We start from the raw sequence: 15,189 nt of genomic DNA on the forward strand, positions 1-15,189 counted from the left end.
TCAGGGTCAATTATCCGAATTGTCGATTGCTCGGAGCGGCTCGTCATCCCTGAGAAATGGCTTGGAAAACGGTGATAACAGCCTTTCGCGGTAATTCGCATTACAGTAATTAGCATTCGCTTTATTAGAGCTCCTCTCTGCGGACGATTACCGGGGATGGGAGAAGAAACGTTATTAACGTTTTACCCTTTTTCGTTTTTGCATTTCAATTTCTCTCCTCTTGGGTTCCGCGTCATTATTTACCTCGCCGCTAAGAGAAAGAACTTTCACGGGCTCGTTGAAGAGTGCCTTGCTCATCGGCCTTGAACGTCAATTTTTTTTTTTCTTCTTTTTCCAGGGAGAAGGATTAAGTTCCAATTTCTACGGGTCGAAGAAATAAATAAATCGATGCAAGGCTGATATCGAATCGCGATTCTGCACGCGGTGGATTACCATGAATCGCCCTGTAGCCTCGCTGTAATCTCGGCCCGGTAGTAATCGATCTGCTATACCGTCATCTAGGGTAACGTCACGATTGATTAAATTACAGGAAAGATATGGTACGTTTGTCTTCTGGGTATCGATATATCGAATACTCCCGGTTTATCGAATTCCACCCGAGATGACCCACTAGGTGTCGGACTTTCTCTGATGCTATCGGAATTATCTCTTCCGTTTTTTTTTCTCCAAATAGTTTGTTTAATTAATTCCCGACAAGTACTTTCTCTAAATGTAGAAATCTCTAATTGTTGAGAGTACTTTTGAAATTAGTTGAATCTCCGAGTAACGCTCTTAACCAACTTGTTATTGGAATCATGACTATTTTGGTGCGATATGAAACATTTTTCTTTTGAAATTTAAACGTTTCTCCCTGTCGTTTCTTGTGTACGTTTCATCTTTATATTTTATTCTCCTATTTCTCGAAATATGAAAAATCGGGACAGTTTTAAAAATAGTTGATTATCGCGTACTCTCTCTCTCTCTCTCTCTCTCTTGTGTAAAATGTTTTCCGATTGTTGTCAATAATTAGCTTCTATCACTTGTCGACCTTTTAAATCCGTTCCCTTTTGAATGACGGTCTTCAAAGGTGGAATTATTTCTTTTTAAACAACCTCAGAATCATTTTTTCTGCAAGTGAAAAATTCTCCGAAGACCTTCGGTCTTTCCGAGTTTTACGCACATTTTGTCTTTTCTATTTTACTCACTTGCCTGTAAAGAGAAAAACATCTGGTCCGTTTTTTAATCAATAGATTGGAGTTTACCTTCATGAAAAGTTCCATTTCCCTTATCATATATCTGACCATATCTGCCCTCAAATGCGTTTTTCTTTAGCGATAGCCGCTTAGAAGGAATATTTTTTCTAAAAAACAAATCCCGGATAAACTTGGAATCTTCCCAAAATTCATTCCGCCTTTCCTGTTCGATTTACCCATTTCAGCCCTCTATGTGTTTTTCTTTAGCGAATATCTGCTTAGAAGTTGAAACATTTTTTATAATAAACAAATCCCGGATAAACTTGGAATCTTCCCAATGTTCATTCCACCTTTCCTGTTCGCTTCACCCATTTCAGCCTGGAAATGTGTTTTTCTTTAGCGATACCCGCTTACAAGGAATATTTTATTCAAAAAGCAAATCCCGGATAAACTTGGAATCTTCCCAAAGTTCATTCCGCCTTTTCTCTTCGATTCACCCATTTCAGCCCTGAAATATGTTTTTCTTTAGCAATCCCCGCTTAGAAGGAATATTTTTTCCAAAAAACAAATTCCAGAAAACCTGAAATCTTCCCAAAGTTCATTCCGCCTTTCCTGTTTGATTCACCCATTTCAGCCCTGAAATGTGTTTTTTTTTTCTTTAGCAATCCCCGCTTAGAAGGAATATTTTTTCCAAAAAACAAATCCCAGAAAACCTGGAATCTTCTCAAAGTTCATTCCGCCTTTCCTGTTTGATTCACTCATTTCAGCCCTGAAATGTGTTTTTTTTATTTAGCAACACCCGCTTAGGAGGAATATTTTTTCCAAAAAACAAATCCCAGAAAACCTGGAATCTTCCCAAAGTTAATTCCGCCTTTCCTGTTCAATTCACCCATTTCGTGGTGAAAGAATCGCCAGAAGGCCGCTTTCTTGGGAAGTCGGGCAGAGTTTACGCCACCATAAAGTTTTCGTGTTTTGCTGTCATTCTAGGCAGCAGCACGCAACGCTGTCACGCCCTCGACCAATCGGAGCGTGTTTCCGGTCGATCGAGTTTCGTTCGCTCCTCGATCTTTCCAGTCCGCTATAATATAATCCCCGAATAATTTTTTGCCGATATCTCGAATTAGGCAAACCGTGGCATGTCGACTTATGCGAGGCTCTCGACGGCCGCTCGGCAAGAGGTGTCAACTTTTCACGGCCATCGCACAAGTGGCAACTGGAACATATTGCCGATCGATCGGCTTCGACGTCCAATAAAATGAAACTCCTTTGTAAAGTGCTCGAAACACTCGAGCCAGCGATTCCAAACACCATTTATAACGAGTCCATCCGATGGGAAAGTTGCTTATCGACGTGACGTCTGCGTTTCGAATGCATCCTGATTGTCCATCCGATGCAATTCTTCGCTGCAGATCTCTATGCAACTCCGCATAGCGCGTTTACCTATAAGAAGATTAAAGTAATTCTCGAATTACGCGATGAATTACCCTCGTGGTACATGTGCTGTCTTGTAGCACTGCTGGAAAAGCTGTTTAACATTTTCTATAAAATAATTTCATATAATTTATTATACATTTTATCTTATGCGAAGGACAGATTATGCATCATAAGGAACCACTGTATGAAAAGTTACTACACTTATTCCGTGTTTCATTTACCTGGAGTGATTTACTTTAAAGCCCGGAGAAAAATGCTTGGCTGCAAAACGAGGATTGAAATTAATATCACCTGAAATGAAAATACCAAAATTTGTACCCCTTCCTCCAAGATTCTTTATTAAATATGAAAATGTCCATTCGGTAGGTCTTTTCATAACAAATGTATTTAGCGTCATTCTCTCATTGTTGCATATAGGCGTATTAGAAAAATAATTACACGTTATAAGCCACGCTTGGACGACGGTAGTATTTTTTTCTTCTTTTCTTACCACATAAACGTAGTAATGAAAAACGAGACGCGACTTTATCATTCGTTTATCCTAACCCGCGTTAAAAAAAGCTCTCGTTACTCTGTTGCGCGTCGAATTGCGTGGCGCGATTCCGCGATGCGTGTACTCGCGCAAGTTTGCCGTAATAATTACGTAACGAGCACACCAGAAAGGAAAAGAAAAGAAGGAGCAGAAGGCGGGAGGCACGCGAAGGAAATGAGTGGAAGAGAAAAAGAAAAAAAAAAGAGAAACGTGTACCGCGAGGGCCATTTTTTGTTTCTTTATCCTCCAATCTAGCCTCGCGGTTTAAGCTGCGTTTAAGCTGCATTTAGGATGCAATTATTCGGTTTATTCGATTTATTCAATTGCACCGAGCCATTAGGTTATTCCTCGAAGACGAGCCAATTGCGTCGCCGGGAGACGCGAGATTGTAAATTATCCGGCAATATTTCAGATGCATTTTATCGAGTCGCCGTGCGTGATTGCGCGATTTGTCGAGAATGTCGTCTTGCTACACTTGCAGCGAAACATATCTCCCGTTGGTTTGCACTTGTTGAGGATGCAATCACGTACGAGATTACCGCACCTCCGTCGGAAAGCTTGACGAGGCAATTAAGCGTCCATATTTATGAAATTGCAAAGGTGTCGGCAATTATGCTGCCGTTTGTTCCGAGGGCTGACTTAACGCAAGTGATATAGTAATTTTGGACGCGAAACGGTCTTTTTTATCACCGGAAAGTAAAATCGTTCGAAGATACGCTTTAAAATGCCCGTAAAAAGCTATCTCGATATTAAAGACTTAATTGCGGCTTGTCTAGTGGGTTTCTTTGTAATTCCTTTGAGGTTGCATTTATCCAATTACGATTTAAGTGAGGGCGATTAAGTCAGTCACTTTCGGATCCATAAAACAAGTTTCGTGGAAAAGCCTGTTAATTCTTATAATCGATTAAAAAACAAAAAAATCGTGGATCAATAAAATGAGATACTTTTACTCTTTCTCGTTGTCTATCATCTTAACACCTTTTTATTTATTATTTACGCTGTTAAACTATTGTGATGTGACGGGTTAATTACCTGACGCGTTAGTTGGTGCAACGAAATTACGTTTCGCGTAAATCTCTGTACTCGACACGGGTAAATTCTGCTTATCCAATTACAGTTCGTATTTCGTAATACCCAATCATTGTTCTCAAGTACACGGAGCATCCTCTCCCAAAAAATATGCGCATCTGTACCGTAGAGATGAAGGGCAGTAAGTCAATTTTTAATAACTTTCAGGAAACGTTTACCTCAAGATGAAATCAAAGTCGGACAAAAAATAATGATACCTTCACATTGATAGAAACTAAAGTTAAGGTGACATAAAAGTGATATTTAAGGGGGCACTAGTTCATCAATTTTTTCTCTGGACTGGGCGTATAGAATTGTTTGAAAGTTTATCACGTGAATAGGCAGGTCCTGAGACTCATGAAATTGCATTTTTTATAACAAATTAATATAATATCTATGAACAAATTAAAGAAAAATGAATTTATTGAGTTTCCGGACCTTCCTTATGCCCTCCATATTTATATCGTAAAGCTTGAATCGATTCGATACACCCAGTTTGGAGAAAAGTTTCATGAACGAGGACTCACTTTCACATCACCTTAAGGCCGTTTACCTCGACGGTACAGATATATTTCATGAACATTTAACGCGAATGCCACTGCTTTGATAAGCCCAAATTGTCGACCGGTCGATGACTTAACAAGCAAAAGCGCATTAACTCGGGTAGTTACGTCTCGCAGCGAATCGTTACTCCCTGAGTAAATTCATTTACGCTCCCGATGATGTACTTATCAGGATTGCGCATTGAATCGTAAGTCCGAGCTAATTGCGCTACGCCGCTTCTAGCGTCGCGCACACTTCTGGAACGACGTACTTAATCACGATGTAACATAACAATGTCAATAGCGGTTACTTAGACACGCCTTTGCGTGAAAATCGCGCCGATTTAGCGAGCAGAAAAGCGTTAACGTGAAAAATTACATTTCACGCGGCGAATCATTTTCTGCGAAGGATAAATATCAACTCTCGTTACCGATATAACTGGTTGTTCATTCATTTTATATAACAACGGAAGTCTATGGTGGATGATTTTACAACGGGGTTTCTTGTAACGCAGGAGAACAATTGCGACGACCCTGGCGATTTACGCGGTTTACTATAGCGGGGTAAAACATGCGATTTTCATACAACGCGATTTCTTTTAACCCGGCAGGAAAGTAAGAAGATTCTGTTATCACGTTTTTTTTTTCTTCTTTTTATAACGCGATAAAAATTATGGTAATTTTTTTCTACGTTGTAGGCAACGGTACTATAAGAAAATTACGTTGGAAGTGGATTTAGTATGTGTAAAATGTGAATGTGAGCAATTTTTATAGCGTTGAAAATCTAGGTAACACCTCTTTGTAAGGCTCGGTACGAAATGTATGTACGCGTAATATTTTCAGGGTCGCGACCATTGTCGATCGCTATTAACCGGGTTTTGTTAATTGATATGCTTGTCGCACTTGCAGGTAATCAATTCTGGTTTAGGTCAAGAACGATCCGAGATGTGTCTTGCGAATATCAAGTGACATCAATTCGTACATATATTTTCACTGTATGAAATAACTGCTTGCTAAACTGGCAGCATAAATTGACACACACAGGAAATTGCCGCGTGACGAAATTTCAATTGAACATTTTCGAAAATGCATGCCTTGCAGGGATATTAAGCAGATTTCTTTAAAATTCTTGGGGACCATCGGTCGCAGTTTGTTAATGTAATCAATGAGTGATAGAAATTTAGTTTTGGTAGAGATTAAATTACGGATTAATGAAGATTTCGATCCTGCTTTCGATTAATGGCCGGTGTACCGTCTAATTAGAGACGGTAGAGGCGTAGGTATTAGTCATGCCCATTGCCAACGTCGATTAACATAATTACCACTGGACTCCTTAGAATTTACGCGACAAGTATTGTTCAGTAATGGAATGCGAGTTAATCGACGCAGAACTCGTGTTGAAATGGTATTCTTCGAACACTTGTACATACTTTTTCACCGCATAATAATGTCTCATTAATGCCAAGTTGATGTTCGTTTGGTTTTTCATTCAGCTGGGGATGTTTCCACGCGCCTTGTAAGAAGGATGAAAATTACCACCTGACGTAATAGGAAATAATTACTAAATTGGACCGAATTCAATTCCCAGTTTTTTTTTCTTTTTTCAAAAAGAAAAATTCACATTTCTTCCTCGATTTTTATCTTGTAATTAGTTTTCTTTTGTTTATTCCTTCGAGAGGAAGAATGTCAGGATGTTTAATAAGATTACATTTTTTACACATATTGACGCCCGGGTGTCTTGCATTTAAAACGGCGTTTGAATAAAAATTGAATTTTTCGCGATCTCTCGTTACTAGATCGAGGATTTCGCAAATGACATCCCGAGCATTAAAATCTCCACCTCGACCTTTCGCGAGCACCAGAAGGAAAAGCTCTTTTTATCTGGGTGCTCGTAAAGAAGAGATAAAAAGAAATGGACGTGACCTCCAAGAAGTAAAAACGCAAACGGAAACGATCTTTCGTACTCGCCGAGTCACGATTTGCACGTCCCAGTTTTGCGTCTCCAGGACGAGAGTCACCGAGTTCAATAGTCGTGCACCCGATAAGTCATTGCGATGATTCGCGGAATCTCACGAAATGCCTATTGCAAAAAGTACCTAAGCAGACCTTGTTCGGAACTGGCGGTCAATCGCCATCGAGTCATCCCATGAAATGGGTTCCAACGTGACATTGTTAAGTCAACTCATCCCGAATGTACCAAATGACCCATTTACCCCTGAGCTGTTAATTAGGTCACTTTTTAAATCTAAAAGACCAGGCAAGAAGATTACAGATTTTTCTAGCATTGCCAGAAATCTTCATCAGTTTCCGCATTGCATGTTTTCCGCATTCCACTCCTTTTTCAGCACATTTTCTTTAGCGCGTGTGGAATTCGAAATGACGTAAATTGCGAATATTTTCCCGTTCCGCTATGTATTTTCTTGTACAATTGTTTTTCTTTTTTTTTTCCCCTTTCAATTCAACTGTCAATGATAATGCGAGAAAAGCGGCCGGCGTAATGGGGACAATCAGAATTTCCTGTTGCTAAAGGGAAGTCGTCATCGCAAGTACCGTCTCGTCCATTTTAAAAGCTGACGCGATGCAATTGCGGTAGAAAGAATAATGATCGTGCCTCGCCTTGTTTGCGATTATCACGTTGAGATTTTCATACGAGTCTTTCCGGTTTTCCATCTACAGGTCCAGGGAGGACAGGTCGTCCAGGATGGTCCTGACAGTAACCGAGGACACACCGGCGGACATGCTAACCGGAAGTATGGAGCTTCTGGTCCAGCTACCACGAGACCATCACCTGCACACGCAGAGGGTCACTGTCCAGCGCAGGTAATTCCACCTGATATATTTTTCTTTTTCTTTTTAAGCCGCCTCGACATTAAGTATACCGTTTTAAGTGAGTACACTTAAATAACAAATACACTAGAGTTCCATATACCGCGCGTACATCTCGTCCATATTTAATTTCCCTTCAATTTGAAGAAAATGGATCCATCAATGGGTCTCCTGTAAAATCCAACGGATAATAGGTCCTTATTCCTAATAAGACTGAGAAATGAAAAATCTGGTGCCGATTTCATGACACCACTTGCATACCGCGCGTTGATCGTTCAGCGCAGATAATTTCATTCCGATATTGATTTTCATTTAAACAATGTCGATGTTTTAATATACTGCTTTAAATAAGTACATAAAATGTCGATATATTATTAAACGTCCCACGTTTTTATAGTAAACTATCATAAATACGAGAAATAAAGATCCATTGGCAAGTTTCTTCTGCAAAATTAATGAGATAAAACTTAAATAGGTTTTTCATCGAGCAGTACGGATAATTCCATCCCGATATTTACTTTCATTTTAAGTATACCGACGTTAAATATACCGCTTTAAACAAGTACACCAGGTCCCCGTATATCTTGTGTCTGACATTTTTATGGTACACACTAGTCAATCTCAGGAATAAAAATTCATCGTCAAGTCTTTCCTGTAAAATTAAACAGATAAGACCTAAGTAGGACATTTGTCATTCCGCATCATTGAGATCATCTGCACGCACATATGGTTATAGTCCAGTGTAGATGATTTCAATCTATTTATTTTCCTTTAAACTGGGTCGACGTTAAATATACCGATTTAAATAAATACACAAGATCTCCGTATGTCCTCCGTACATCATGCATCCGACGTATATCTGTTAAATCTTCGTAAATGTGTGTGAAAAGTATCTGTCAACGGGTTTTACCCATGAAATTAAACAGACAATTGATCCTTATTCCCGATAAGACCCAAGCCGGAAATTTTTGATTCAGCAACCTTGAAATCATCTGCACGCGCACAGGGTCATTGTCCAGTGCGGATAATTTCACCCGGATTTTTTAATTCTTTTTAAACCACCTTCATGTTCAATGTACCGGTCCAACGAGTACATTAGGGATCCATATAGCGTCCGATCATGAATTCTCTACATATGCTACAAATTCTAGGAGAAATGGATCCTTAAACGAGTTTCTCCAATATAACGAGATACATAATCGGTCCATATTCTCGATAACTCCCAAGTATGGAATGCTGGATCCACCTACCATGAGATCACCTGCGCACGCAGAGGGTCACTGTCCACCGCAGGTAATTTCACCTGACATCTTTTTTTTTTTTCCTTTTAAACCATCTCGGCGGTCAAACTGCTTTAACCGAGTACTCCAAAATTCCGTGTAATAAACGCATCCCATAATTTGTGACATACAATGAGATGATAAATTCGTCCAATTTGTCGAAAACGAATTTTCCTCCTGTATCTTAACACATTCGCGACCGCTGACGTGAATTCACGTCTTTTCAAGTTCTATTCCTGGTTGCCGCTGACGTGAATTCACGTCATTTTAAATTCTATTTCTGATTGCCGCTGACGTGACTCACGTCCATGACGATACACGATGCAAGTTTGAGGCGACTAGTTTCCGAATTTCATTATTTTCGCTGGTACTCAGTATTTGAAACGGAAAAAATTTGCCGCTCGCGAATGTGTTAAACTGTCGAGGTGAAACAAATGTGCCCATAATTATGAAAGTGGTCTAAGTCAAAATTAAAAAAAAAAATGAGTTTATCAGTTATTTCACGCCATATTATTTCAAACGAAATTAATTCAATGTAATTTCGAAACAAAAAATATATGACTTAGACCACTTTCATAATTATGGGCACAAATCAGTTAACAAGTTTGCCTTGTAAACTCGAGCACAGGACGAGTCCTCATATCCCGTGTCGCTTCTTACCTCCAATAAGTCCCAGGTATGGAATTTCTGGTCCAGGTATCACACGACCATCACCTGTACACGTGGGGGTTACCGACCAGCGAAGGTGATTTCATCTGACATTTTTTTCTTCCCCCTTAAACCGCCTCAACGTTCGATATCGATCGAACAACGCTTTAACCCTTTGGCCACTAAGAGCGCCTAAAGGCGCCCGACGTTCGGTCCAATATTGCCTGCCCGGTCAGACGAATTTCGCCCATATGTCGAAATGGGTCCGTGTTCAAAGGATTAAACGAGTACCCTGAAATTTCTTAAAACACGCGTATCACACTTGTACATAACGTGCTTAAAAACAAAATTAATTGGCGATAGAACATGAGGGGGAATTAACGTGATATGAAAGGGACATTTTCTATATATAAACCTTCAAAATATTTATAAAACATTTCTCCAAACTGAATGTACCGAATTATTTGAAGCTTCAGCACGTGATTATGGAGGTCCTAAGGAAGAACGCGATGCTCGTGAAGTTTCATTTTTCACGAAAAAAAAAAAAAAATGTGATCTTGGTTCTAGTCTAGGATAAATAAAGAATTTTCTTCTTTGAAATATGAAACATCACGAGCATTGCGTTCTTCTTTAGGGCCTTCATAGTCACGTGCTGAAATTTCAAATGATTCGGTGCACTCAGTTTAGAGAAGAGTTTTATAAGTATTTATATATTTTTATATATAGAATGACCATTTCATTTCACCTTAAATCCATAAAGAAGCCTCCCGAGTAAAGTCAACTGTTTAGCAGATTTTAATCTTATTATTTATTCTTGTGTCGGGGCGAGTTAAAAATGTCTTCTAATGTAAGAAACGGTCCCCAGGTCGTTACCGATTCGTGCCAGTAATCTTGGAAATGACTCGTTGCTCGCAGTCCCAGGAGGCTCCTCGCCGTGGCAAGGCTAAGGCGAAGCCGAGGCAAAGCTACGGTGAAAACAAAACGGAATAATAACTGCCCAGGTTCGGAAGAAAATTCGGAAAAAGGTTACCGTAATCGGTAGCCATAACCGCGGTAGAAACTCGCCCGAAGGCCTCGGCGATTGCACTCCGATGTTCCCGAGGTTCTTCTCTATTCCTCTCCTGGCCGCTCTCTCCCTCTCTCTCTGTTCCCTCGCGGCCGCCTCGTCGCGTCCTTCTCTTCCGCGCTACACGGGGAGCCTTCGCGGCGGCATTCCTCGGTCAAAAGAGATCCCTTTTTTATCGGCCGATGCGTGAGCCGACGACGGCAAGATCTGGAGCGGCCGATTCGTCGATACGAACGGGATCTACTCGATCCTTGACTCTTTAAAGTCTAGGATTTACGGAGATTTTCTTTTTTACTCACTTTTTCACCGCTCTGGGCTAGATTGCACGTTTTATTACGGCATTCGAGTTTTTGGGAATTACAGCCGCGTGTATGAATCGCTTCTCGAGTAGCCGAGGTAATTTTAGGTTAGACTTCGTAGCTTGTCAATGTAGTGCCAAGAAATAGGCGTTTGAATATGACTCGTTCCTGTATGAGCTTTGTGTACATTTTATTTGTACACCCCACTACTATTTGTATTTATCGTATGTCAGTATATAAACAATTTGCGCAAACGTTGTCATTAATGTTAACGCGTTATTTTCTCAGTTAATTATTGACGTTTAAAGCGATGAAAAAATTCAAACAAAGAATAAAAATAACGATGCTCCAAGTGACTAGTATCGAACACCTAGGGAATCTCGTCAAGATTGGTAACAGCTTTGAATAATATTGGCCTAACATTCTCAATTACTAATCAACCTTGAACCGATATAATATTTCCAGTCGCAATAAATATTCAATCTAAAATATTAGTACACTATAAGACAAATGCGATTAGGGAAACGATATTTTTTATGATACGTCTGCAATATTGGATATGTATGGCTCTTATATTTTACGATTGACAATATTATGCCATCTTAGAGTTCACATTACAATGTTGCGGCAATCCTCGGAATATATAGCCGGTAAATGAACCTCAGTTTACCAATACTGTACCAATTAATAGTGCTACATGGGTAACCGCCGTCTCACGGATGATAATTCCAGGGAGACGGCAGGATTTATCTCCGGGAAGCGATAGGAACGTTCGATTAGAGGAAATAAGAGCAAATGTGTGAGAAATTAAGAGAAGCCGAGCCGTAGGAGTCTCTTCCTCGTCAAGATGGCCGCGATGCGCGACGTCGCGGCCCGGCTCCATTGCCCCCTTCGTTAAGCATCAGCCTGACGTTTCCTGGATTCTTGTTCGCAGCACGCCGATGATGGATCTCCTCGTGCAGATCGCTACCGCTCACAAATTGGCAGCTTCGAGCTACACTCTTCAGGCGGTCGGCGAACGCGGCCTGGTTCTACCTCATCAGCCCAACACTCCGATAGGTGCTCTCGACGCACTCCAGGTATTTTCCAATTATTACCGACACGCGTTGCGATCCGTCCTACGCATCTTCGACGATTCGCCGGCAGATGGCTCCACGGTAGCGTCGTTCTATCGGCCGAGGTTACCGACATTGCAGTTTCTCGTTTGATTCGTCACTCGATGCACAGATCTGGCTCAAATCGAGAAACATTCCGTAAGGAAATTGAGTTTCATCGCTGAAAGGAATTTTTTTTAAAGAAATGTATACTTCCACTTTCGGAGGGTATCTCTGACTACGTCCGATGAAGAGAGGAAACTGCATTGACGGCAACGTAATTGAAGATAATTAAAGAGAATCATAAATGAAGAGACAACCTTGGGGCGCGCGTAAAACGGTATGAAGAATGTTACGACGATTACAAGGACGAATGATTTCAGGTGAAACTTCTACCGAAACAGGGGACCTTCGTGCCTCGCAAGGCGAGGCAGGCAAATCAACCGTTCGAAACGACCTTCAGGTTACAGGTGCGATTTCATTAGAGACCGCTCGTCCGGTTCCCCGAACCCTCCCGCGATTCGCGGGCGTATATAAATATGATACCTATAAGGCCGCCAAATGTCCGCAGGTGCATCTGCCGAGAAACCAGCTCTACGTGTCGCGAGTCTCGCCGAAGACGAACCTGGGCGAGATCCTGGACGAGGTGTGCCGCGAGAAGAACCTGGACCGGAACAAGTACGAGCTCCGTCATCCAGGTGAGTCATCGGCCCGAGAAATCGCGTTCCCCTGGAATTCCGACCTGCCAATCGCAAGCCTACCGCGGAGGTCGCCGGTTCTCCACCTGGCGACCTCTTTCGGATCATCAATAAGGTGTAGGTTGCAAGAGGGGAAGACACTTTTCCCTTTAAAGACGTCCTGGCGATGCGGAGCATCCTTTTTAGGATACAACGTGACCTGGGATCGCACTTATTGAGATTTACCTGCGCGGGGGAGAACGCGCTCCACCTGGTCTCGGTGAACTTCTAAGGTGTTAAAAGGCTTTCGTGTTCAGTGGACGAGAGACCTCGTGGAGGGAACAGTCGGGGAAAAGCGTGCAGCTGCAGAGTCTAGGCGATATACCCATTTTATGGGTGGGTTCATTGCAGATGTGTGTAGAACGCGAATAGTACCTCTGCGTATCTACCTGCGGTTTATAGGCAGTTCTCGAAGTCCATAGGTGATGCGAACTTTTAGATGATGTTTGCAGAACATAAAAGTGTCTGCAGGTAATGGACGGTATTTGTACCTCTGGATCATGTATGTAGATTACTTTGCTGGTGAGGACTTAAGGTGAAGTGAAACCCCCTTCAAATCAGTCGATTCTAATACAACACTTTTTTTTAAGGGTATTAGACCAAACTGTCCGAAACTTCGACACATCACTCCTAATCATCTAAGAATTGTCCTGACACATTCAAAATTTAGATTTTTGGATAACATTTTTTAATTTAGCCCACACCAGAACCAAAATGGCGTCGAGTTATTATATTTCGATCAATATACAATTATCGAAGGCTCTGATATGAGAAAGGAAAGGGTCAGGACAATTTTACGACAATTTAGAACATTCTGGTAGTCGCTAAACTCGTATTTGAACGGGATAAAGGCAAAAAAAGTGTTGTATGCGCTTCTATGTTAAAACGATGGGAATACGAGGTCCCGGAGTGAAAATTTAATTGATCTGGAAATCACAGATGGCGCAGAGTGTCTCTCTGCAGTCAATTAGGGCCCCAGAAAGCATGAATCCAGAGGATTTCTGGAATTTTACTTCGATCCCTTGATATTTATTGTACGAAAACGACAGGTGAAGTATGCCATTTGGTACAATATCCAATATAATTCGACACAGCTGTCAATATAAAAACGAACGTCGGCAAAGTACGCATTTAGAAAAATCTTCTTTATCGACGTCGATCAAGTTCCTCAATGTGTTTCACTTCACCTTAAACGACGCGAGCAGATTGCGAGCAGTATCTGCAGATGATGGCCAATTTCAATATGAACTGTATAGGTAAATTTTCCTGTTTCTGGGCGTTGTATGAACTTTGTAGATGGCTCCTACAGGGCATGAACAAGTGCACTTCACGGGCGATATCTGCACCTCATGAATTTTGCATGAACTTGGTAGATGACGCGCGCAGGGCAAGGGCTGTCCACGCAGGTGATGGACCAACCAAATCAGCATACCTGCCCTTCCACCAATTTCACCTAGAACAGGAAAAGAATTCCCAAACGCCAGCGCAAAGGACCTTTCAATAAATGCTTTGAAAACTGTTCAATATTTCAATTACAAGTATCTGAACCAAATGCTTCCGAGCTGCAAAATGGGTCCGTGGAGTTGTACACGCTGTTAGTATTTTCGATACTACAATTTTGCAGGAAGAGTTAAAAAATAGAAGAGACGCGTTTCCAGTACACGCTAACGTTTAGGCTGTGTGAACCTGGAATTCAGTTTGACGTACAAACAAAATTAACAGGCTTATTAGAACGTTTCCGTGATGTAGACGTTTGTGTCATGTTGAGTTTTGTTTCTGGCATTTTTTAGAAACACCAGAGCAGTTCTAAAAAAAATAAACAAATCCCGAAATCGTGGAAATTTGGATTTTTCGACTCTAATGAGTTTTCTGACGTTAGGTAAAATTCAGAGCCTCTCAGATCCTCGAAAACGTTAAAGTGGTAATTTTCGGAATTTCTTTATTTCGTTTTAACAGCTCTGGGTTTTGTTAAAAAGAAAAAAAAAATGGCACAAACGAAACTCAACATGGCACAAACGTCTACATTACAGAAACATTCCAATAAGCCTGTTAATTTTTGTTGTGCCTCAAACTGGATTCCAAGTTAACACAGCCAAACGTTTACTGCGCGTGTCGTTATCGGCCATCCACCGAGCCCTTACTTCGGGTAGTCTCGGCCGGATAAAAAGGAAAAGGAAGAAGAAAAAACTTAAGCCCACACTTCCGCGAAGGCTCAAAACCGCCATAAACGTCGAGCACGAGGTTGGGCGTCCTCTGGGAGGCCCGACGAGAGCTGGAATCGCACCCTTCAATCTTTACGCGCACCGAGGGCAACACGCTCGCCGGATCTCGCTCGGCTCGTCCGCCGCAAAGCGGATTTAATGGCCGCAACGAGGTGTGCAAACTCCCACCAGGAAAGAAACCGCATAGCTGCATATTGCGGCCAATGTATGCGCCCGATAGACGGTATCTGCAATTCATGAACGCCGCACGTAGCCCGTTGTTGGTGTGT

The 15,189-nt window shown here is 41.4% G+C and overlaps 1 protein-coding gene across 1 annotated transcript in view; it reads left to right on the forward strand.

Annotated features, from left to right (window-relative positions):
• Positions 1-7,424: 7,424 nt before the first annotated feature.
• The window catches only part of LOC105702256 (protein cordon-bleu), a gene marked incomplete at its 5' end in the record, with an annotated part of 30,817 nt that continues 23,052 nt past the window's right edge, over positions 7,425-15,189 (forward strand). The window contains 4 exon segments of the mRNA XM_023433142.1: positions 7,425-7,568; positions 11,802-11,946; positions 12,345-12,431; positions 12,533-12,659. Coding sequence (XP_023288910.1) covers positions 7,450-7,568; positions 11,802-11,946; positions 12,345-12,431; positions 12,533-12,659 — 478 coding nt within the window.

Source organism: Orussus abietinus, unplaced genomic scaffold, assembly GCF_000612105.2.
Source record: "Orussus abietinus isolate OABI.00-Male unplaced genomic scaffold, Oabi_2.0 scaffold589, whole genome shotgun sequence".
In the NCBI taxonomy this organism is placed as follows: Eukaryota; Metazoa; Arthropoda; class Insecta; order Hymenoptera; family Orussidae; genus Orussus; species Orussus abietinus.